This window comes from Salmo salar, chromosome 09 (assembly GCF_965601325.2).
Source record: "Salmo salar chromosome 09, fSalSal1, whole genome shotgun sequence".
NCBI lineage: Eukaryota > Metazoa > Chordata > Actinopteri > Salmoniformes > Salmonidae > Salmo > Salmo salar.
Genome location: NC_138299.1, coordinates 157,849,275 through 157,873,563, shown reverse-complemented (window position 1 = coordinate 157,873,563; position 24,289 = coordinate 157,849,275). Strand labels below are relative to the sequence as shown.

Below are 24,289 nucleotides of genomic sequence, written 5' to 3'. Positions count from 1 at the left end.
TGTAATCTGAGGGAAATATGTGTCTCTAATATGGTCATACATTTGGCAGGAGGTTAGGAAGTACAGCTCAGTTTCCACCTCATTTTGTGGGCAGTGTGCACATAGCCTGTCTTCTCTTAAGAGCCAGGTCTGCCTACGGCAGCCTTTCTCAATAGCAAGGCTATGCTCACTGAGTCTGTACATAGTCAAAGCTTTCCTTAAGTTTGGGTCAGTCACAGTGGTCAGGTATTCTGCAACTGTGTACTCTCTGTTTAGGGCCAAATAGCATTCTAGTTTGCTCTGTTTTTCTGTTAATTCTTTCCAATGTGTCAAGTAATTACCTTTTTGTTTTCTCATGATTTAGTTGGGTCTAATTGTGTTGCTGTCCTGGGGCTCTGTGGGGTGTGTTTGTGACCAGAGCCCCAGGACCAGCTTGCTTAGGGGACTCTTCTGCAGGTTCATTTCTCTGTAGGTGATGGCTTTGTTATGGAAGGTTTGGGAGTCTCTTCCTTCTAGATGGTTGTAGAATTGAACGTCTCTTTCCTGGATTTTGCTAACTAGCAGTTCATCATAGCTACAGTACTGTAGCAGTACATCACCCAGCAGTTCATCATAGCTACAGTACATCACCCAGCAGTTCATCATAGCTACAGTACTGTAGCAGTACTTCACCCAGCAGTTCATCATAGCTACAGTACTGTAGCAGTACATCACCCAGCAGTTCATCATAGCTACAGTACTGTAGCAGTACATCACCCAGCAGTTCATCATAGCTACAGTACTGTAGCAGTACATCACCCAGCAGTTCATCATAACTACAGTACTGTAGCAGTACATCACCCAGCAGTTCATCATAGCTACAGTACATCACCCAGCAGTTCATCATAGCTACAGTACATCACCCAGCAGTTCATCATAGCTACAGTACTGTAGCAGTACATCACCCAGCAGTTCATCATACAGTAGCTTCAATACTTCACACCATTACTTTTCTCCCTCGTGTGCCAGCTAACGGCTATCTCACTAACTCTGTACTTTTACCTCAGATGTGCCATATTCATGTCGAGTCTGTTACAGTCCCATTCAACAGCAACTGGCTAACGCCATCAAAACTCACACAGTACTTTGTTGTTGAACTAAGATTACTGAGATTACTGAGGAAAAGGATTAAGGTAGAGGGTTGTAACCAGTGGAGGATAGACACAAGTAAAAACAGTTTATCCAAAAATGCATTGAAAGTATAAGGGAGAGTTACTTTTCACAACGCGACCGGTGATCACTTTATACTCATCTTTCTTTTTACCACTACATCACTGATTACATGGGTTTACATTAGGGTGAGGTAGGATAGAGGGTTATATGGGTTTACATTAGGGCGAGGTAGGATAGAGGGTTACATGGGTTTACATTATGGTGAGGTAGGATAGAGGGTTATATGGGTTTACATTAGGGTGAGGTAGGATAGAGGGTTATATGGGTTTACATTATGGTGAGGTAGGATAGAGGGTTATATGGGTTTACATTAGGGCGAGGTAGGATAGAGGGTTACATGGGTTTACATTAGGGCGAGGTAGGATAGAGGGTTATATGGGTTTACATTAGGGTGAGGTAGGATAGAGGGTTATATGGGTTTACATTAGGGCGAGGTAGGATAGAGGGTTATATGGGTTTACATTAGGGCGAGGTAGGATAGAGGGTTATGTGGGTTTACATTAGGGCGAGGTAGGATAGAGGGTTACATGGGTTTACATTAGGGCGAGGTAGGATAGAGGGTTACATGGGTTTACATTATGGTGAGGTAGGATAGAGGGTTATATGGGTTTACATTAGGGCGAGGTAGGATAGAGGGTTACATGGGTTTACATTAGGGTGAGGTAGGATAGAGGGTTATATGGGTTTACATTAGGGTGAGGTAGGATAGAGGGTTACATGGATTTACATTAGGGTGAGGTAGGATAGAGGGTTATGTGGGTTTACATTAGGGTGAGGTAGGATAGAGGGTTATATGGGTTTACATTAGGGTGAGGTAGGATAGAGGGTTATATGGGTTTACATTATGGTGAGGTAGAATAGAGGGTTATATGGGTTTACATTAGGGTGAGGTAGGATAGAGGGTTATATGGGTTTACATTAGGGTGAGGTAGGATAGAGGGTTATGTGGGTTTACATTAGGGCGAGGTAGGATAGAGGGTTATGTGGGTTTACATTATGGCGAGGTAGGATAGAGGGTTATATGGGTTTACATTATGGCGAGGTAGGATAGAGGGTTATATGGGTTTACATTACGGCGAGGTAGGATAGAGGGTTATATGGGTTTACATTAGGGCGAGGTAGGATAGAGGGTTACAGGGGTTTACATTAGGGTGAGGTAGGATAGAGGGTTACATGGGTTTACATTAGGGTGAGGTAGGATAGAGGGTTATATGGGTTTACATTAGGGCGAGGTAGGATAGAGGGTTACAGGGGTTTACATTAGGGTGAGGTAGGATAGAGGGTTACATGGGTTTACATTAGGGCGAGGTAGGATAGAGGGTTAAAAGGGTTTACATTAGGGCGAGGTAGGATAGAGAGCATGATTATAAGTGTGGATGCTCACCTACTTGACATTGATCTCCTACAAACCCAGGACAGCACCTCCACTCCAGAGCAGTGACCTGCCGATAGGCCACTTTGTAAGACGGCCTGACCACGGTCCTGTAGCTGACAGGAACGCCATCATTTGGACTAGTACTACTATATACACTATAAAAGACAACATTTATATCAAAATAGGACTCTGGGGTCGTCTGGTCCATCCAGTCCTACCTGATGAGTTTGGAGCAGGGTCCTGGCCAGCGGCAGCCTTGGAACACTCTCTGCACTGTGGTCTCGGTCCCATTGCGCACCTGGCATGTCACCGTCCTCGACACTGTGAACTGGCACCAGTTCCTGTAATCACAGACAGATCATATGGGACTTGTTATCTTAAACATCTAGCACAGGTCACACTGACTACTACCCTTTTAGTAAGGTTCTCAAACACTCCAAAACCTTTTCCCTTATCCCATTAATCTCTCTCTTTACCCACTATAGGAGATGTCGATCATACAATAATAGAAAGCGTCACCTCTTGCCCGTTTCCGCGTAGGGCTGATCATCAATAGTCAATAAACATTTTGACATCACTCTTCCTATGGTGACATTGTAAATAAATTATGTTACTTGGCTAACCCTGGCCATGCCCGGAAAAAAATCCTCTCCGTCCGTAATGACGCGCTCACCTGGACTGGGTGTTTGATCCGCTGAGTGGTGAACCGGTACTCGCGCTCCGCTCCGAGTTGACACGTTGAACAGTTACGCCGGGAAACTGGTAAATAAATCTCGTTCCCGTCGAATGACAGATCAGACATATCCATATTATGCACAGAGCGCACGGGAGCGATGACACTGCCATCTCGACAGAGTTCAAAAGTGCTACTTGTTGTAGGGCTTTCGATGAGTTTTAAAAATGTGCGTTTGAAACCTTTCTTTTTCCAGATGGGGGGAGATTGCTTTCCCAAAAAAATCTACTGTATGCTAAGCGCTCATGAGTTCGTCATGGTGCAGAGTGACTTCAAGACAGAGTGCTTTAACCCAACAACTCAAGTGAAATGAATCACACCATCATGCACATGGAAGTTATCTGCGTTTTAAACGTTACTCTGACGTCTGACCCCCTGCGAGGATGAAGGAGTCAGATATCCACTTTAATTAGCTTGCCACGGTGCGCGTAAGAAGCGCGCAGAAGTGAGGTAGAACATCACAACTGAGCACCGTCTCTCTCTCTCTCTGTCTCATGAGGAGAGAGTTTGGGACGCAAAACCTCTTTAATTATGTTTAAAACATAAAACAAATTATAATTGTATGAATATCTAGCTTAAAATCACAATATCAATGTCTTTAATCGGAATTCATTCCAATGAATTTTGGAATTAATGTCGGCCTAAACATTTTGGAGGTATCTTTGCTAATATCTCGATGGCATATACATGGATACATTGCTATATAATACCCTGATCTGTAGTATTATACAGTAACTAGAATATATAATACCCTGATCTGTAGTATTATACAGTAACTACAATATATAATACCCTGATCTGTAGTATTATACAGTAACTAGAATATATAATACCCTGATCTGTAGTATTATACAGTAACTATAATATATTATCGTGACACAAGGCAAGACCCAGATGCAGACACAGGAAGCAGATGGTTGGAGTTTAAGATGTTTATTAATCCAAAAGGAGTAGACAAGAGAATGGTCGTGGACAGGCAAAGGGTCACAACCAGTTCAGAGTCCAGGAGGTACAGAGTGGAAGACAACCTTATGGTCAAGGCAGGCAGAATGGTCAGGCAGGTGGGCATGGAGTCCAGAGAAAACAAGCAAGGGTCAGAACCGGGAGGACTAGCAAAAGGAGAAACGGCAAAGCAGGAAACCTAGGAAAAGCGCTGGTAGGCTTGGACATACAAGACAAACTGGCACAGAGAGCCAGGAAACACAGTGATTTTTTTATTTTTTTATTTCACCTTTATTTAACCAGGTAGGCAAGTTGAGAACAAGTTCTCATTTACAACTGCGACCTGGCCAAGATAAAGCAAAGCAGTTCGACAACATACAAAAACACAGAGTTACACATGGAGTAAAACAACATACAATCAATGATACAGTAGACAAAAATAAGACTATATACAATGTGAGCAAATGATGTGAGATAAGGGAGGTAAAGGCAAAAAAGGCCATGGTGGCAAAGTAAATAAAGTATAGCAAGTAAAACACTGGAATGGTAGATTTGTTATTTGAAGAAAGTTCAAAGTTAAAATATAAATAATATGGTGCAAAGGAGCAAAATAAATAAATACAGTAGGGGACGAGGTAGTAGTTTGGCTAAATTATAGATGGGCTATAACGAGGACAGGTGAAACAGATCAGGGTGTGACACAGTGCATCGTTATTGTTCTGGTTAGATCGCCCCCTACTGACAGAATCATAATTCAGTTACTACTGAGCGTGTCTGTTGTATCTAAAGTACACAGGTCCCATCCTGCAGGAATGCCTCCCCCCCCGTCCTCCCAGGAATGCCTCCCCCCCGTCCTCCCAGGAATGCCTCCCCCATCCTCCCAGGAATAACTCCCCCCGTCCTCCCAGGAATAACTCCCCCCGTCCTCCCAGGAATAACTCCCCCGCCCTCCCAGGAATAACTCCTCCCAGGAATGCCTCCCCCGTCCTCCCACGAATGCCTCCCCCCGTCCTCCCAGGAATGCCTCCCCCGTCCTCCCAGGAATAACTCCCCCCGTCCTCCCAGGAATAACTCCCCCGCCCTCCCAGGAATAACTCCTCCCAGGAATGCCTCCCCCGTCCTCCCACGAATGCCTCCCCCCGTCCTCCCAGGAATGCCTCCCCCGTCCTCCCAGGAATAACTCCCCCCGTCCTCCCAGGAATGCCTCCCCCCGTCCTCCCAGGAATGCCTCCCCCGTCCTCCCAGGAATAACTCCCCCCGTCCTCCCAGGAATGCCTCCCCCCATCCTCCCACGAATGCCTCCCCCGCCCTCCCAGGAATGCCTCCCCCCGTCCTCCCAGGAATGCCTCCCCCGTCCTCCCAGGAATGCCTCCCCCCGTCCTCCCAGGAATGCCTCCCCCCCTCCTCCCAGGAATAACTCCCCCCGTCCCAGGAATAACTCCCCCCCTCCTCCCAGGAATAACTCCCCCCGTCCTCCCAGGAATGCCTCCCCCCGTCCTCCCCGGAATGCCTCCCCCGTCCTCCCAGGAATAACTCCCCCCGTCCTCCCAGGAATGCCTCCCCCCCGTCCTCCCAGGAATAACTCCCCCCGTCCTCCCAGGAATGCCTCCCCCGTCCTCCCAGGAATAACTCCCCCGTCCTCCCAGGCCAATAGTGTGCAACTGCAGCCCACAATTCATCATTCCTTCATCACCCCCCCCCCCCCCCCTCCAGCATCCCATTGGTTCTTTCATGAACACCACCTCTCTAGCATGACATCATCATGAATGTGGGTCAAAAAGGGAAATAAAAGTATTATCTGAGTTGTTTCGTCCCCCTCCTCCCATGTGCCGGTTAGACATTGTCCTTTTCTCCCGCTTGCCAAGCACCTGCCCTCACCATCGTTAACAGACCTGAGGGAAAACAGTGCCCAAAAAGGCAGGGGGTGAAGGAAACTGTCTACCGGTGTTGCCAGGAGCAGGGGGCGATACCTGCCTTCGCCGTCGTTAACAGAACTGAGGGAAAACAGTGCCTGACAGCCGGGGGCGAAGGACACTTCCGGGTTAGTTATACAAATCTTTTCTACCGGTGTACCCCCGCCTCTTCTTCATCTGTGGGGTTAATCGGGGGTTGGCATCCAACTTCACGGTGCATTGCTGTCACCTACTGTTCTGGAGCGTCCCCGCCTCCCACCTGTCCTAGCTTAATAATTGACCAATAGAAGTATAAAGACGGGTTCCTGCAGATGCAGGAATGCCCACATGCAGGAACTCCCCGAATTGCGGGCTGCAGTTGCACCCTTCTCTCCCAGGCTGCTGGCCTCTCGGGGCTGGCTCCAGCCATAGGCAGTTATTTTTGGAACTCAGTCGGGATCGCAATTTAGTATTGAGAGTAAGAATAATAGAATAAACCAGGTGAAATTTCAAGAAGAAAAAAAAATTGGGCATCAGCAGTTTTTCCTTTTATGTCAGTCACTCAATTAGCCATGTCAGCTAGAAATGTTTTGATTGTTAGTTAATCTAGCCAGCTATCTAAACTTGGAGAAAAACATAGCACTGGTGTGGGTGGCAGGTAGACTAGTGGTTAGAGCGTTGGGCCAGTAACCAAAAGGGTGCTAGATCAAATACCTGAGCTGACAAGGTAAAAATCTGTCGTTCTGTCCCTGAACAAGGCAGTTAACACTCTGTTCCCCGGGAGGCTGTCATTGTCAATAAGAATTTGTACATAACTAATTAAACGTAAAAAATATTATGGGTGATATCTTTTGAATGGTTAGGGATAGAATCAAGATGTTTTCTCTGAGAAAAAAAGTTGAGAAAAGTGCAAGGGTTGAGCGAGATACAAATTCAATAGCGTTTTAATACTCAAGGGTGTAACAAAACATAGCTAGACTGTTGTTTTACTATCGAAACTTCATTGTTTTTAGTTTGGTAAAACAGCTTGCGTTTCTTAACCAGTCAAAGGGTATCTAGCTAGAAGTCTGCTGGTGACTGGTTAGCTAACCAAGCGAGATGTGTCTGCTTGTCTGCCCACACCCCATTGTCTGCTCTTCCTGCAGTTCACCAGCTGATTTAGGCTGGTTAGCTAACCAAGCGAGATGTGTCTGCTTGTCTGCCCACAAAATCAAATCAAATCAAATCAAATGTATTTTTATATAGCCCTTCGTACATCAGCTGATATTCTCAAAGTGCTGTACAGAAACCCAGCCTAAAACCCCAAACAGCAAGCAAAGCATGTGAAAGAAGCACGGTGGCTAGGAAAAACTCCCTAGGAAAAACTCCCTAGAAAGGCCAAAAACCTAGGAAGAAACCTAGAGAGGAACCAGGCTATGAGGGGTGGCCAGTCCTCTTCTGGCTGTGCAGGGTGGATATTATAACAGAACATGGTCAAAATGTTAAAATGTTAAAATGTTCATAAATGACCAGCATGGTCAAATAATAATAATCATAGTAGTTGTCGAGGGTGCAACAGCACGTCCGGTGAACAGGTCAGGGTTCCATAGCCGCAGGCAGAACAGTTGAAACTGGAGCAGCAGCACGGCCAGGTGGACTGGGGACAGCAAGGAGTCATCATACCAGGTAGTCCTGAGGCATGGTCCTAGGGCTCAGGTCCTCCGAGAGAAAGACAGAAAGAGAGAAAGAGAGAATTAGAGAGAGCATATTTAAATACACACAGGACACCGGATAAGACAAGAGAAATACTCCAGATGTAACAGACTGACCCTAGCCCCCCGACACATAAACTACTGCAGCATAAATACTGGAGGCTGAGACAGGAGGGATCAGAAGACACTGTGGCCCCATCCGATGATACCCCCGGACAGGGCCAAACAGGCAGGATATAACCCCACCCACTTTGCCAAAGCACAGCCCCCACACCACTAGAGGGATGTCTCCAACCACCAACTTACCGTCCTAAGACAAGGCCGAGTATAGCCCACAACGATCTCCGCCATGGCACAACCCAAGGGGGGGGGGGGCAACCCAGACAGGAAGACCACGTCAGTGACTCAACCCACTCAAGTGACGCACCCCTCCCATGGACGGCATGGAAGAACGCCAGTAGGCCAGTGACTCAGCCCCTGTAAAAGGGTTAGAGGCAGAGAATCCCAGTGGAAAGAGGGGAACCGGCAAGGCAGAGACAGCAAGGGCGGTTCGTTGCTCCAGCCTTTCCGTTCACCTTCACACTCCTGGGCCAGACTATACTTAATCATAGGACCTACTGAAGAGATAAGTCTTCAGTAAAGACTTAAAGGTTGAGACTGAGTCTGCGTCTCTCACATTGGTAGGCAGACCATTCCATAAAAATGGAGCTCTATAGGAGAAAGCCCTACCTCCAGCCGTTTGCTTAGAAATTCTAGGGACAATTAGGAGGCCTGCGTCTCGTGACCGTAGCGTACGTGTAGGTATGTACGGCAGGACCAAATCGGAAAGATAGGTAGGAGCAAGCCCATGTAATGCTTTGTAGGTTAGCAGTAAAACCTTGAAATCAGCCCTTGCCTTAACAGGAAGCCAGTGTAGCACTGGAGTAATATGATCAAATTTTTTGGTTCTAGTCAGGATTCTAGCAGCCGTATTTAGCACTAACTGAAGTTTATTTAGTGCTTTATCCGGGGAGCCGGAAAGTAGAGCATTGCAGTAGTCCAGCCTAGAAGTAACAAAAGCATGGATTTATTTTTCTGCGTCATTTTTGGACAGAAAATTTCTGATTTTTGCAATGTTACGTAGATGGAAAAAAGCTGTCCTTGAAACAGTCTTGATATGTTCTTCAAAAGAGAGATCAGGGTCCAGAGTAACGCCGAGGTCCTTCACAGTTTTATTTGAGACGACTGTACAACCATCCAGATTAATTGTCAGATTCAACAGAAGATCTCTTTGTTTCTTGGGACCTAGAACAAGCATCTCTGTTTTGTCCGAGTTTAAAAGTAGAAAGTTTGCAGCCATCCACTTCTTTATGTCTGAAACACAGGCTTCTAGCGAGGGCAATTTTGGGGCTTCACCATGTTTCATTGAAATGTACAGCTGTGTGTCGTCCGCATAGCAGTGAAATTTAACATTATGTTTTCGAATGACATCCCCAAGAGGTAAAATATATAGTGAAAACAATAGTGGTCCTAAAACGGAACCTTGAGGAACACCGAAATGTACAATTGATTTGTCAGAGGACAAACCATTCACAGAGACAAACTGATATCTTTCCGACAGATAAGATCTAAACCAGGCCAGAACTTGTCCATGTAGACCAATTTGGGTTTCCAATCTCTCCAAAAGAATGTGGTGATCGATGGTATCAAAAGCGGCACTAAGATCTAGGAGCACGAGGACAGATGCAGAGCCTCGGTCTGACGTCATTAAAAGGTCATTTACCACCTTCACAAGTGCAGTCTCAGTGCTATGATGGGGTCTAAAACCAGACTGAAGCGTTTCGTATACATTGTTTGTCTTCAGGAAGGCAGTGAGTTGCTGTGCAACAGCTTTTTCAAAAATTTTTGAGAGGAATGGAAGATTCGATATAGGCCGATAGTTTTTTTTATAATTTCTGGATCAAGATTCGGCTTTTTCAAGAGAGGCTTTATTACTGCCACTTTTAGTGAGCTTGGTACACATCCGGTGGATAGAGAGCCGTTTATTATGTTCAACATAGGAGGGCCAAGCACAGGAAGCAGCTCTTTCAGTAGTTTAGTTGGAATAGGGTCCAGTATGCAGCTTGAGGGTTTGGAGGCCATGATTATTTTCATCATTGCGTCAAGAGATATAGTACTAAAACACTTTAGTATCTCCCTTGATCCTAGGTCCTGGCAGAGTTGTGCAGACTCAGGACAATGGAGCTTTGGAGGAATACCCAGATTTAAAGAGGAGTCTGTAATTTGCTTTCTAATGATCATGATCTTTTCCTGAAAGAAGTTCATAAATGTATTACTGCTGAAGTGAAAGCCATCCTCCACACCCCATTGTCTGCTCTTCCTGCAGTTCACCAGCTGATTTAGGCTAGGCTGTGTGTGCTGTGTGTGCTGTGTGTGCTGTGTGGGCTGTGTGTGCTGTGTGGGCTGTGTGGGCTGTGTGTGCTGTGTGGGCTGTGTGTGCTGTGTGCGCTGTGTGTGGCGAGTCCTATTAATTGTGCTTATCACTGAAAAGCTCTCAATCTCTCCAAAAACTCTTGTCCAGTCCACATAGTACATTTCATTTTATATTTTAGTCATTTAGCAGACGCTCTTATCCAGAGCGACTTACAGTAGTGAATACATACATTTCTTTTCTTTTTTTTCTCCGTACTGGTCCCCCATGGGAAGTAGTCAGATTTATGTCACAGAGATAATTTTGTCTTGTTTCAGTCATGTGTTGCTGCCTTGCTATGTTGTTGTCTTAGGTCTCTCTTTATGTAGTGTTGTGTTGCTACCATGTTGTTGTCATGTTGTGTTGCTACCATGTTGTTGTCATGTTGTGTTGCTACCATGCTGTGTTGTCATGTGTTGCTGCCTTGCTATGTTGTTGTCTTAGGTCTCTCTTTATGTAGTGTTGTGTTGTCTCTCTTGTCGTGATGTGTGTTTTGTCCTATATTTTATAAAATGTTTAATCCCAGCCCCCGTCCCCGCAGGAAGCCTTTTGCCTTTTGGGGTTTGGGTGGTGTAGTGGTGGGAGGAAAGGGAAGTGGTGTCTAGGGCTCTAGAGGGGGTTTGGGTGGTGTAGTGGGGGAGGAAAGGGAAGTGGTGTCTAGGGCTCTAGAGGGGGTTTGGGTGGTGTAGTGGGGAGAGGAAAGGGAAGTGGTGTCTAGGGCTCTAGAGGGGGTTTGGGTGGTGTAGTGGGGGGAGGAAAGGGAAGTGGTGTCTAGGGCTCTAGAGGGTTAGAGAGGCTAGAGGGGGTTTGGGTGGTGTAGTGGGGAGAGGAAAGGGAAGTGGTGTCTAGGGCTCTAGAGGGGGTTTGGGTGGTGTAGTGGGGGAGGAAAGGGAAGTGGTGTCTAGGGCTCTAGAGGGGGTTTGGGTGGTGTAGTGGGGGAGGAAAGGGAAGTGGTGTCTAGGGCTCTAGAGGGGGTTTGGGTGGTGTAGTGGGGGAGGAAAGGGAAGTGGTGTCTAGGGCTCTAGAGGGTTAGAGAGGCTAGAGGGGGTTTGGGTGGTGTAGTGGGGGGAGGAAAGGGAAGTGGTGTCTAGGGCTCTAGAGGGTTAGAGAGGCTAGAGGGGGTTTGGGTGGTGTAGTGGGGGGAGGAAAGGGAAGTGGTGTCTAGGGATCTATTTCACTTTCTTAGAGGAACAGGACTCATGCAGATCATTTAATGTAGGTAGACCGTGACTGGCCTCACACTCCAGTACAGTAGGTGGCGGTGAAAGCACCGTAGACGTTGGACGCAATTCGCCAACCTAATCCCGAAGAAGAAGCAGCATGTACACGTGTCCTCGGTGAGGCGACAGCTCAGATACGGAGGCTGATATGGCTACAGAGACCGGCATCAATATGGAGGACAACATAGACGTGGAAGCGAGTGAAAAACCTTTTGAGCTTCATTTAGACGCTTTAAAGAAGGTGTTGGAAGACCAAGACCCCATATTTATTATCGGAATTATTGTTTCTTTGTCTGTTGTTGTCATCACTTTGGGTAAGTTTAGCAAGCTAACTTAACTAGCTAAATTCATTCCAGCTCACGTTAACACAGTGTTGCCCATATCCAGTCCTTGGGTATCCTCAAAAACACACTATTTAGTTTTAGCCCCGGACAAACATAACTCATTAAACTCATTGACGGCCTGAGGATTAGTTGACAAGTTTTACCGGGGCTACAATAAAAACGTGTACTGTGGAGGTACTCGAGGACCGGAGTTTGGGACCACAGCGTTAGCTAGCTAGCTAGCCTGGCTTCAGCCTGCTGGCTTTCTATGCTATAATATTTTAAAAAACAACTTTTAGTCTTTTATCAAGCCTGCTGTCAAAGGTGTCACTAGCGACCTGTCTATTTATCGTTACCGTACTAGTTACTCTCTTTGTCAGGTGCTCGTCTGCTTTGTATGGTCGTTAAAACCAAACCTGCTGTTATTGGGTTTACATTTCAGTGTTGTTGAAGTACTTACTAAGCAGAAAAACTGTCCAAAGTGCTGTGCTGCTGGTTGGTCTCTGCGATTCTGGAAAGACCCTTCTCTTTAGTCGAGTGAGTACATCCGTGCAACACATGGCATGTCCAGTCCAACTATTTACAGATGGCAGAAGTTGTATGATACTGATTGATGGTCATTGTTTTGCAGTTGTTATCAGGAAAGTTCAAGAAAACCCAGACCTCCGTCACAGACAGCAGTGCCCCTTACAAAGCCAAGAACGAGAGGGTAAGGAGGAAACGGCTGTGGTGAGGGAGTGAGTTCAAGGTTCATGAATGGCTGTTAGAACTTTTACATTATTAAAGACAAATGCATTTGTCTTAATGTGTCACACACCGGCTTGACCGTCCCTCTGTACTACGGCGTGCAGGGAAGCAGCTGGACCCTGATTGACCTACCTGGACATGACAGTCTTCGGCCTCAGTATGTGGAGAAGTTCAAGTCAGCTGCCAGGTGAGTAAAGATGAAAGGTGTTTGTATTCAGGGGAGGTTTTATAATATGGTGTTAGGTATCCATGGGAGGTTTATAACTTATCTAAGACATGCCACCAGAGGTCTCTCTACAGTCTCCAAGTCCAGAACAGACTATGGGAGGTGCACAGTACTACATAGAGCCATGACTACATGGAACTCTCTACCACATCAGGTAACTCATGAAAGCAGTAGAATCAGATTGTATTTTTCTTCTAATGGATAGAAATACACCTTATGGAACAGCGGAGATTGTGAAGAGATGCTGTACACACACACGATAACATCTCAGTGCTTGAGGCGTCACTACACACACCCTGGTTCAATTCCAGGCTGTATCACAACCGGCTGTGATTGGGAGTCCCATAGGGCGGCGCACAATTGACCCAGCGTCGTCTGGGTTTGGCCGACGTAATGGGGATCCATAATGAATATAAATAATATGGTGTTTGTATTTCAGGTGTTCAGGGGAGGTCTATAATGTGAATAACATGCAGTGCTTGACCTAAGATCAAGATCCTGAGAGACGCCCTCTCACTTTGTCTTTTTGTTCTCTCCTCTCTCTGACTGCAGAGCCATGGTGTTTGTGGTGGACAGTGCCATCTTCCAGAAGGAAGTGAGAGACGTGGCTGAGTTTCTGTACTTCCTGTTGACTGACAGTGTAGTGTCCAGGAATGTCCCTTCTCTGATAGTGGCCTGCAACAAGCAAGGTGACACATCACTTGTCAAACCCTCCCTCACCCTCTACAAAAAACCCTCCCCAGGATGACGTGTGTGTGTGTGTGTGTGTGTGTGTGTGTTAATGATTTGAAAGGAGTGTTACTTTATATATTTTCCGTCTCTCTAGATATCACCATGGCAAAATCTGCTAAGCTGATTCGTCAGCAGCTGGAGAAAGAGCTGTAAGTTATCCTGCTGTTACGAATCCCTTTTGGACGCCGTGTGTTGTGGAAAGGGAAACGCTTGTTTCAAGCTAACGTTAGAGAACATTAGAGCCCACTGAATGTCCATCTAAAGTGACAACAGTTGACTCGCGTTTTGCTAGTGAAAGAAATAAAATGCAAATAACGAAAATGAACTGGTCACATTTTTGTGCGAGTTATAATCTACATTTTAATTCTGCGTCCCATTAGTTTTATTTTCCAATGTAACATTACGAGGATCACGCAACCTGATAGACTGTAACTGTAATTATGATTCACGTCACAAAAAGCATTACAAAAGTATAATAAAAAAATCTACATCTTGGCATTAAATGGAGTGGTGAGTTTAGAAGACTGAGTGATGAAGAGTGAATGAGTGTCTGGTATCAGCTATAGAGGCAATGCTTCTAAAATGCCTTGGCACTAGAATCTCCAATTTGCCGCGTGCGTCTGGTACTCTTAAAAAGTTGGACCGTGTTCACAGTTCTGCCAACATCAACACCAGGACCGGGATGGTACCAGTTGAGAAAGACACGCAAGTAATCCTCCTGTTACCAACATCAACACCAGCGTCACGACATTCGTTAGTACCATGGCAAGGAAACAAAAAAACGAAGCGGATTTAACTTCTTTAGAACAGTCCTAATGTTGGAAACAAACATTACTGTTTGTCATCCAGAGTCACATGTATTTATTTTCTAAGCTGTAGCATAATATTTTACATACAACTAGTTTAAGGACCGAATCGTTCAGGTTTATTTTTTTTGCCATAAAAAAATATATTTTCTTATTGTTAAAGTCACAGCAATAATTTTAAATGGAAGTGTGATTCTACAGAATGAATTGATCCTAACCTTTACCGTTTCCCCTCAGGAACACACTGAAAGTGACAAGGTCTGCGGCTCTGAGCGCCCAGGATGGGTCTGCGGGGGCCAGCGTGCACCTGGGGAAGAAAGGCAAAGACTTTGAGTTCAGCCAGCTGCCCATGAAGGTGGAGTTCCTGGAGTGCAGTGCCCGAGGCAGCAAAGGGGAGGACAGGGAGGCAGACATCGCCAGCCTCGAGAAGAGCCTGGCAAGGCTGTGAGATGACTGGGTCTCATTATTGACCATTTAGTTCCCGTAGGTCACTACTTTGGCCAAGAGCTCTTGAGTGGGGTGCATTATGGGGAATTAGGCTAAGGTCTCTCAGCATATCAGGCATCTTCGTCGGTCCTCAGAACTCCAGACTCAACACAACTACACTATGGAAGTGAGTTGTGCTGACATCACAAGGTCAGCAGCGGTACTTGATGTTTTGAATGCTAATTTTGCGAAAAGATCAGATTTTATTTCCATTTTTTTTTTTTTTTGCTTTGCTCATCTCTAGCAGGCGTTTCTTTTTGTCTAGCAAATGACCCGTCCTCACCCACGGCTATGAAACAATATCAACATTTATTTCTACTATCGTTTATCTATTTGTTTTTTTTCCCCCCTCATCAGCATTTGACTAATCCATCAATCATGATATCCTGTGAATGTGATGAGATATTTCACTAAACCCGCCTCAGACGACCTATCGTATTTCTGCGTTTAGATTACAGCAGTTTGTAGTTCCTTTCTGGAATAGGTTAGTTGAATGTTCCATCAGTTTGTATTGTGGTCCAGTGTATTCTGTAGTTCCATCAGTTTGTATTGTGTTCCAGTGTATTCTGTAGTTCCATCAGTTTGTATTGTGTTCCAGTGTATTCTGTAGTTCCATCAGTTTGTATTGTGTTCCAGTGTATTCTGTAGTTCCATCAGTTTGTATTGTGTTCCAGTGTATTCTGTAGTTCCATCAGTTTGTATTGTGTTCCAGTGTATTCTGTAGTTCCATCAGTTTGTATTGTGTTCCAGTGTATTCTGTAGTTCCATCAGTTTGTATTGTGTTCCAGTGTATTCTGTAGTTCCACCAGTTTGTATTGTGTTCCAGTGTATTCTGTAGTTCCACCAGTTTGTATTGTGGTCCAGTGTATTCTGTAGTTCCACCAGTTTGTATTGTGTTCCAGTGTATTCTGTAGTTCCATCAGTTTGTATTGTGTTCCAGTGTATTCTGTAGTTCCATCAGTTTGTATTGTGTTCCAGTGTATTCTGTAGTTCCACCAGTTTGTATTGTGTTCCAGTGTATTCTGTAGTTCCATCAGTTTGTATTGTGTTCCAGTGTATTCTGTAGTTCCATCAGTTTGTATTGTGTTCCAGTGTATTCTGTAGTTCCAACACCTTTTTTTAAAGGGGAAGTTGACCATGAATCTGTATCACTGTTAGCCAAATAGGAATGTTTAAAAAAAAAAAAGTCTTATTCAGCTTGTAAATAAAATCTGTTTTTGTGCTTTATTGGTGAGTGCAACATCATCGTGACAAAGTTGTGCAAGACAAAAGCTTACTGACAATGTTGAGTCATACACACTGCAAAAACATTTTTTTTTTTTTTTGGAAAAAAAAATCAAGCCACACTTGTTTTTTTGACCTGTTATGACTAACTCACATCCTTACCTTGCTGCTGACATCTTGACTGATAGACTCGATTGTATGGAAAATACAGAGATTCAGTCTGATTGTAGGTCATGGGCATTGTGGCTCTTTTTAAAGGGTATGTTCCGGCATTTGCTGATATCCCATTCAAGGTAAACGTTGCATATGTCGGCTCAATCAGAAATTGCCTTTTAAAAGCCGCAATGCCTAGCAACACACTGAGTAAACCAAACATGAACACTTTCCTAATACCTCCTCCCTCCCTCTGCCCTCAGAACAGCCTCAGTTGGTTGGGGTGTGGACTCTACAAAGTGTTGAAAGCGTTCCACAGGGTTGCTGGCCCATGATGACTCTAATGCTTCCTACAGTTGTGTGAAATTGGCTGGTGGACCATTCTTGACAAACACTGGAAACTGTTGAGTGTGAAAAACCCAGCAGTGTTGCATTTCTTAACACAAACCGGTGCGCCTGGCAAGTTACTACCATACCCCGTTCAAAGGCACTTAAATCTTTTGTCTTGCCCCGTTCACCCTCTGAATGGCACACATACACAATCCATGTCTCAAGGCTTAAAAAAAATAATTCTTTAACCTGTCATCCTCCCCTTCATCTACACTGATTGAAGTGGATTTAACAGGTGACATCAATAAGGGATCATAGCTTTCAGCTGGTCAGTCTATGTCATGGAAAGTGCAGGTGTTCTTAATGTTTTGTATACTCAGCGTATGGACACCTGCTCATCGAACATCTCATTCCAAAATCATGGGCATTAATATGGAGTTGGTCCCCCCCTTTGTTGCTATAACAGCCTCCACTCTTCTGGGAAGGCTTTCCACTAGATCTTGGAACATTGCTGCTATAACAGCCTCCACTCTTCTGGGAAGGCTTTCCACTAGATGTTGGAACATTGCTGCTATAACAGCCTCCACTCTTCTGGGAAGGCTTTCCACTAGATGTTGGAACATTGCTGCGGGGACTTGCTTCCATTCAGCCACAAGAGCATTAGTGAGGTCGGGGCCTTCCCCAAATTGTTGCCACAAATTTGGAAGCACAGAATCGTCTAGAATATCATTGTATGCTGTAGCGTTAAGATTTCCCTTCACTGGAACTAAAGGGCCCGAACCATGAAAAACAGCCCCAGACCATTATTCCTCCTCCACCAAACTTTACACTATGCATTGGGGCTGGTAGCGTTCTACCGCGCGACCTCCAAACACAGATTCGTCCGTTGGACTGCCAGATGGTGAAGCGTGATTCATCACTCCAGAGAACACGTTTCCACTGCTCCAGAGTCCAATGGCGGTGATCTTTACACCACTCCAGCTGACGCTTGGCATTGCGCATGGTTGATCTTAGGCTTGTGTGCTCGGCCATGGCATCTCTAGCAGGGCAGAAATTTAACTGACTTGTTGGAAAGGTGACATCCTTTGACGGTGCCACGTTGAAAGACACTGAGCTCTTCAGTACAGACCATTCTACTGCCAATGTTTTGTCTATGGAGATTACATGGCTGTGTGCTCAATTTTATACACCTGCCAGCAACGGGTGTGGCCGAAATAGCCGAATCCACTAATGTGAAGGGTTGTCCACATACTGCTGTATATATATAGTGTACATGTATATATACATTCAGGAAAGAAAAAACTCCACTCAGCACATTTGTAATAAGCTCCATTGGAGTAAAACTGATGACAAACATCTTATCACACCAAAAACCAGCAACAAGATTAGTGGCTAATGAAGTGAGATTGTTTCCTGGATAAATGGAATCATATCCTTTTCAGTGGGACATCTGGTTTGTACATATTGTCAAGCGAGGGTTCAGGTGTGTTTGCGAGACAGAGGACTTTGGTATAAGTCAGTGTTCCCCAACGGCCGGTCCTCCAGTACTTTCAGACGTACACGGTTGTTGTTGTTGTTGTAGCCCTGAAGAAAAAAAACAAACAGACCTCATTCAGCTCATTGAGAGCTTGATGATTGGTTGACAAGAGGTTTCAGGTGTGCTTGACCTGGGCTACAATAAAAATGTGTAGTGTTGAGGGGGGGGGGGTAATTGAGAACTGGAGTTGGAAAACATTGGTGTTAAGTCCAGTCAGAGGCAAGTTGAGGGAGGAAGCTGCTAAACTAGCACAGTAACATCTGCCTGATCCTGACATGGCACAGTCTTATCATTGTTGAGCTGATCAAACATCTGCGTCCATCTTCACCCCCCTGGTTTGTCATGGTACAGTCCTATCAGATGGTCCTGTCTTCACCCCCCCTGGTTTGTCATGGTACAGTCCTATCAGATGGTCCTGTCTTCACCACCCTGGTTTGTCATGGTACAGTCCTATCAGATGGTCCTGTCTTCACCCCCCTGGTTTGTCATGGTACAGTCCTATCAGATGGTCCTGTCTTCACCCCCCTGGTTTGTCATGGTACAGTCCTATCAGATGGACCTGTCTTCACCCCCCTGGTTTGTCATGGTACAGTCCTATCAGATGGACATGTCTTCACCCCCCTGGTTTGTCATGGTAGAGTCCTATCAGATGGACCTGTCTTCACCCCCTTGGTTTGTCATGGTAGAGTCCTATCAGATGGACCTGTCTTCACCCCCCTGGTTTGTCATGGTACAGTCCTATCAGATGGTCCTGTCTTCACCCCCCTGGTTTGTCATGGTACAGTCCTATCAGATGGACCTGTCTTCACCCCCCTGGTTTGTCATGGTACAGTCCTATCAGATGGACATGTCTTCACCCCCCTGGTTTGTCATGGTACAGTCCTATCAGATGGTCCTGTCTTCACCCCCCTGGTTTGTCATGGTACAGTCCTATCAGATGGTCCTGTCTTCACCCCCCTGGTTTGTCATGGTACAGTCCTATCAGATGGTCCTGTCTTCACCCCCCTGGTTTGTCGTGGTACAGTCCTATCAGATGGACATGTCTTCACCCCCCTGGTTTGTCGTGGTACAGTCCTATCAGATGGTCCTGTCTTCACCCCCCTGGTTTGTCATGGTACAGTCCTATCAGATGGTCCTGTCTTCACCCCCCTGGTTTGTCATGGTACAGTCCTATCAGATGGTCCTGTCTTCACCCCCCTGGTTTGTCGTGGTACAGTCCTATCAGATGGACCTGTCTTCACCCCCCTGGTTTGTCATGGTACAGTCCTATCAGATGGACATGTCTTCACCCCCCTGGTTTGTCATGGTACAGTCCTATCAGATGGACCTGTCTTCACCCCCCTGGTTTGTCATGGTACAGTCCTATCAGATGGTCCTGTCTTCACCCCCCTGGTTTGTCATGGTACAGTCCTATCAGATGGACCTGTCTTCACCCCCCTGGTTTGTCATGGTACAGTCCTATCAGATGGTCCTGTCTTCACCACCCTGGTTTGTCGTGGTACAGTCCTATCAGATGGTCCTGTCTTCACCACCCTGGTTTGTCATGGTACAGTCCTATCAGATGGTCCTGTCTTCACCCCCCTGGTTTGTCATGGTACAGTCCTATCAGATGGACCTGTCTTCACCCCCCTGGTTTGTCATGGTACAGTCCTATCAGATGGTCCTGTCTTCACCACCCTGGTTTGTCATGGTACAGTCCTATCAGATGGACCTGTCTTCACCCCCCTGGTTTGTCATGGTACAGTCCTATCAGATGGACCTGTCTTCACCCCCCTGGTTTGTCATGGTACAGTCCTATCAGATGGTCCTGTCTTCACCACCCTGGTTTGTCATGGTACAGTCCTATCAGATGGACCTGTCTTCACCCCCCTGGTTTGTCATGGTACAGTCCTATCAGATGGACCTGTCTTCACCCCCCTGGTTTGTCATGGTACAGTCCTATCAGATGGTCCTGTCTTCACCCCCCTGGTTTGTCATGGTACAGTCCTATCAGATGGTCAGTGTTTCAGTCTTTTGAAGGGGAGAACCCTGCTGATAAAGATATTGTTCAGTCCTCCTTTAGGTGGATGCCTCTGGTTAGAGAAGGTTCTGTCAGCCAGTCTTATTACACAGACAGGCTGATGATACTATCGCTCAGTGAGCAAAACTCAGAGGAAGGAGGACCCCTTAAACTACTAAGTAATACAAGGTAAGGCAGTCTGTATATTGCAACAGACAAAGAGTAGACAGACAGTAGACAGACAGGTTAGGTCTATAGACCAGCCAGAGAGTAGACAGACAGGTTAGGTCTATAGACCAGCCAGAGAGTAGACAGACAGGTTAGGTCTATAGACCAGCCAGAGTGTAGACAGACAGGTTAGGTCTATAGACCAGCCAGAGAGTAGACAGACAGGTTAGGTCTATAGACCAGCCAGAGAGTAGACAGACAGGTTAGGGCTCTGGTCAGCCACCACAAGGCTGGGCTCCCCTCTCAGCAGAGTGGGACACACCCAGTTCACCTTGTCCCCATGGCTGAAGCTGAGTTTAGGTCCTGACTTCAGGGCCTCCTCTGTGCCTGGTGACTGATCCACACTGCTGCCTTCCTCCACCTCTTCCTCCTCCTTAGTCTCCTCTTTTGCCTGCAGGGGCTTAGCCTGGGACTGGAGTTTGGCTTTAGCCCTGGCCTTGGGTCTTCTGCGGTGGACTGGCGCTGCTTGTGGCTTGCCCTTATCCTCAACAGTAACTACCGGGTTCTGACTGAGGTCCCAGAGGGCCACCATGCCGTCGTTGCCCCCAGTGGCCAGCCAGTATGGGTGGGGTAAGAAGCTGAGGAAGTGGGCCTGTGAGGCTCCCTGGCTGTGGGCCTTGATGGCCCCCTGCTGGTCCAGTTTGGAGCCACTGCCGACCCGCATCAGGTGCACACGTCCGTCCTCGGCGGCGCAGGCCAAAACGTTCCCGCAGGTTGCTACAGAGACGCAGTGGGCCAGAGGTGGGTTGAAGAACTGACCGGCCTTCTGCTGATGGCCCTCCTCTTCCTCAGCCATTTCCTGCAGGTTGAGGGTCCAGACGGGGCGGGTCTTCTGCAGGCTCCACAACATCACCTGCAAGAGATTGAGGACAGAAGGGATCAAGACATGCTTACTTAGTCAAACAGGGTACTCTCAAGCATGCCCTTTCTTTCTCCGTCTCCAGTCGTCTCACCTGCATGTCGAGCCCGGCTGAGACCAAGTTGTTGGGCCTGAGAGGGCGGAAAGCCAAAGATGAGACGATGTTGGTGTGTCTGCGGAGCGTCCTGTTCACTTTGCCCCCCGGCAGCTCTAGCACCCTCACCACCCCTGAGTCATCAGCCACGGCCAGAGCTGAGCCTGTCTCATTCAGAGCCAGAGAGTTGATCTCTTCCTCTCCTGCACCTTGCAGCTCTTCTACCGCCCCGTTCAGGCTCCTAGGGTCCAGTACGCTCACCATCTCCCCGTGGGACACATACAACAGGCCTGGAGCCGCCGGCGAGAACACAGCGCTGGTCACATCATCCCCGCTGGGCAGACGGAGACTAGCTAACACCGCTCCTTCCTGGTTCCACACTGTTACCTCACCCTCCTCTGAGCCAGAGGCTAGGAGACCCTCCGGGCCCCCAGAGGCCCCCACACACAGCACTGGGGTGGAGTGGCCCTCACACCACTGCCTGCTGGCCATGATCACATTGGCATACCTGGGGTGAAGCAGAATATATACTTCATATAAATAAATACTACATAAGCTGGTATATTTTGCTAACAGTGAAATGACCCTGTACATAGCTAGCTGTAAAAAAATAATACAATGCAGAACGTTTTGATACAGTAAAAGTAACTGTTAGCTGGTGGGGAGAGTAGGGTAAATTGGTGGGGAGAGTAGGGTAAATTGGTGGGGAGAGTAGGGTAAGTTGGTGGGGAGAGTAGGGTAAATTGGTGGGGAGAGTAGGGTAAGTTGGTGGAGAGAGTAGGGTAAGTTGGTGGAGAGAGTAGGGTAAATTGGTGGGGAGAGTAGGGTAAATTGGTGGAGAGAGTAGGGTAAATTGGTGGGGAGAGTAGGGTAAGTTGGTGGAGAGAGTAGGGTAAATTGGTGGGGAGAGTAGAGTAAGTTGGTGGGGAGAGTAGAGTAAGTTGGTGGGGAGAGTAGAGTAAGTTGGTGGGGAGAGTAGGGTAAATTGGTGGGGAGAGTAGGGTAAATTGGTGGAGAGAGTAGGGTAAATTGGTGGGGAGAGTAGAGTAAGTTGGTGGGGAGAGTAGGGTAAATTGGTGGGGAGAGTAGAGTAAGTTGGTGGGGAGAGTAGGGTAAATTGGTGGGGAGAGTAGAGTAAGTTGGTGGAGAGAGTAGAGTAAATTGGTGGGGAGAGTAGAGTAAGTTGGTGGGGAGAGTAGAGTAAGTTGGTGGGGAGAGTAGGGTAAATTGGTGGGGAGAGTAGAGTAAGTTGGTGGGGAGAGTAGGGTAAATTGGTGGGGAGAGTAGGGTAAATTGGTGGGGAGAGTAGGGTAAATTGGTGGGGAGAGTAGGGTAAATTGAAACCAGACTAAATCACCTGAGACATGCGCAGACCCATGTAAACACGAGCTCGGCAGGTATGCATACGTCTCGTGCTGGTCCTTCAAGTGATATTAATCTGAACTCACTTCTGTTACCAACGCTTTGAAACTTTTCATGTAATTATACTTTCCTGAGGATATACTGGCTCACATTCCTACCCCAACAGGACCAACCAGCACAGCTAACCGGTTAAGTACGTTCAAATATTTTATTTAACATTCTGGCTTGAAGAGGTCGTAAGAGTTAACTTTCCTGATTCAAAGGCTAATTTCTACCTGCCAGAATTCAACGTCGGGTTTCCAGGCGACCTAATTAACCTTAACTCCCAGTAATCGATAACACGTCTTTGTTAAATCACATCTGGTGTTAATATGTAGCTACAGTAATGGGTAGCCCTATAAATAGTCATGATATTAACAATAAACGTTTACATTTGGATGTCTTTATTTTAATTAATAGGACACAAGTCAAATCTAGCAAAGGACTAACCATGTGTTTACCAGAACGCTGAAGCTATGCTAGTTAAGTTAGCATGTCAACTCAACTATCGAAACGCTTTAGCTTGATGTCATTGGCGAAATCTTTGCTAATAACGCATATGACATAACACAGCACCATTAAATAAACGTTCAGCATATGTGATGATTCCACTTTACCTTTCACACGAACGTTAGCTTCCCCTGTTCAAAAACGACTTGTAAAAGTCGCACATCGATGACATCAGAGGGTAGGTAACGTGACACAATCGTCTGCATGAAAATAGCCGTAAAGCCTATTTCTCAATGGGAAAACAATCATTTCTACCACACAATATTTTTTTAAATTTTATTTGTGTTTGATCTCCATTACCCCGAGTGGCGCACTGCATCTCAGTTCAAGAGGCGTCACTATAGTACCTGGTTCGAATCCAGGCAGTATCACATCCGGCCGTGATTGGGAGTCCCATAGGGCGCACAATTGGTTGGCCCAGCGTCGTCCGTGTTTGGCGGAGTAGGCCATCATTGTAAATAAGAATTTGTTCTTAACTGACTTGCCTAGTTAAATAAAGTCAATAAATAAATTACCATCCTCAAACTGATATATATGGAATTAGGTTTCATGGGTATTATGCCTATAGCAGTATTGACTAAATCTTTCTATGCTTGGTGACAGGTTGTTAGGTTTATACAACTGAAATGTCATTCAGGTAGAGTTGACAGAACCTCCCTCTTTTTGTTAAATGTACATAGAAAGCGATGTCTTTCATTGTTTTTCATGATCAACTAACATGCATTGTGTCCAGGTCTACTGTAAGAAGACTGTGTTGGTTGGTGCTACTGAATTCTGTTAGTAATGAACTTCTACAGACTAAATACAAGCATATTCGGCAGAAATAATTCAGTTGGCTTCAACAGCAGATTAAGGACACAGTGGAGATACTCGGGTATTCAAACTCTATAAACTGTTGTGCTAAGGGATGGGCTTGAGAGGGCACACTTGAGCTAAAATAGGTCTCTCTGTCACTCTCTGTCTTTCTCTGTCTCTTTGTCACTCTCTGTCTCTCACTCGATGTCTCTGTCTGTCTCTCTCTTTCTCCCTCTTTCTCTTTCTCTCTTTCTCTTTCTCTCTCTCTCTCTCTCTGTCTCTCTCTGTCTCTGTCTCTGTCTCTCTCTGTCTCTCTCTCTGTCTCTCTCTCTCTGTCTCTCTCTCT

The 24,289-nt window shown here is 46.2% G+C and overlaps 3 protein-coding genes across 6 annotated transcripts in view; 1 reads left to right on the top strand and 2 right to left on the bottom strand.

Moving 5' to 3' along the window:
- The window catches only part of LOC106613322 (uncharacterized), a 73,938-nt gene extending 70,256 nt beyond the window's left edge, over positions 1 to 3,682 (bottom strand). The window contains exons 1-3 of one of the 3 annotated variants that reach the window (XM_082956488.1): positions 3,240 to 3,682; positions 2,785 to 2,907; positions 2,576 to 2,673 (exon numbers count right to left, since the gene is read on the bottom strand). In XM_082956488.1, the coding sequence (XP_082812614.1) occupies positions 2,576 to 2,673; positions 2,785 to 2,907; positions 3,240 to 3,412 (394 nt within the window). In that variant the 5' untranslated portion in view covers positions 3,413 to 3,682. Of the gene's footprint in view, positions 1 to 2,575; positions 2,680 to 2,784; positions 2,908 to 3,239 lie in introns of all 3 variants that reach the window. The other 2 variants (XM_082956487.1, XM_045724851.2) reach the window with 2 other exon arrangements.
- Positions 3,683 to 11,578: 7,896 nt separating this feature from the next.
- On the top strand, positions 11,579 to 16,040 carry LOC106613323 (signal recognition particle receptor subunit beta). The gene is made up of 7 exons (XM_014215421.3): positions 11,579 to 11,807; positions 12,259 to 12,353; positions 12,448 to 12,525; positions 12,668 to 12,750; positions 13,342 to 13,478; positions 13,616 to 13,670; positions 14,565 to 16,040. Exons 1-7 carry the CDS (start codon positions 11,642 to 11,644, stop codon positions 14,773 to 14,775), a joined length of 825 nt encoding a protein of 274 aa, XP_014070896.2. The 5' UTR covers positions 11,579 to 11,641; the 3' UTR covers positions 14,776 to 16,040.
- Positions 16,012 to 23,385, bottom strand: wdr53 (WD repeat domain 53). 2 transcript variants are annotated; one of them, XM_014215424.3, is made up of 4 exons: positions 23,256 to 23,385; positions 21,238 to 21,745; positions 20,556 to 21,137; positions 16,012 to 18,104 (listed from the first exon to the last, which is right to left on the bottom strand). In XM_014215424.3, the coding sequence occupies exons 2-4, from the start codon at positions 21,727 to 21,729 to the stop codon at positions 18,000 to 18,002; spliced, it is 1,179 nt and encodes a 392-aa protein (XP_014070899.1). In that variant the 5' UTR covers positions 21,730 to 21,745; positions 23,256 to 23,385; the 3' UTR covers positions 16,012 to 17,999. The 2 variants fall into 2 exon arrangements, with proteins under 2 accessions (XP_014070899.1, XP_082812612.1); XM_082956486.1 differs by lacking the exon at positions 23,256 to 23,385 and having other exon boundaries at positions 16,012 to 21,137; positions 21,238 to 21,729.
- Between the last annotated feature and the right edge of the window lie 904 nt (positions 23,386 to 24,289).

Excerpts from the sequence above, each read along its gene's own strand:
- wdr53 (XM_014215424.3), bottom strand. The coding sequence starts at position 21,729 with ATGGCCAGCAGGCAGTGGTGTGAGGGCCACTCCACCCCAGTGCTGTGT. Across the intron at positions 21,138-21,237 it reads CAGCCGGGCTCGACATGCAG|GTGATGTTGTGGAGCCTGCA; the intron begins GTGAGACGACTG and ends AATCTCTTGCAG. Across the intron at positions 18,105-20,555 it reads GCTTCAGCCATGGGGACAAG|GGCTACAACAACAACAACAA; the intron begins GTGAACTGGGTG and ends TTTTTTCTTCAG.
- LOC106613323 (XM_014215421.3), top strand. The coding sequence starts at position 11,642 with ATGGCTACAGAGACCGGCATCAATATGGAGGACAACATAGACGTGGAA. Across the intron at positions 13,479-13,615 it reads AGTGGCCTGCAACAAGCAAG|ATATCACCATGGCAAAATCT; the intron begins GTGACACATCAC and ends CCGTCTCTCTAG. Across the intron at positions 13,671-14,564 it reads CAGCAGCTGGAGAAAGAGCT|GAACACACTGAAAGTGACAA; the intron begins GTAAGTTATCCT and ends GTTTCCCCTCAG.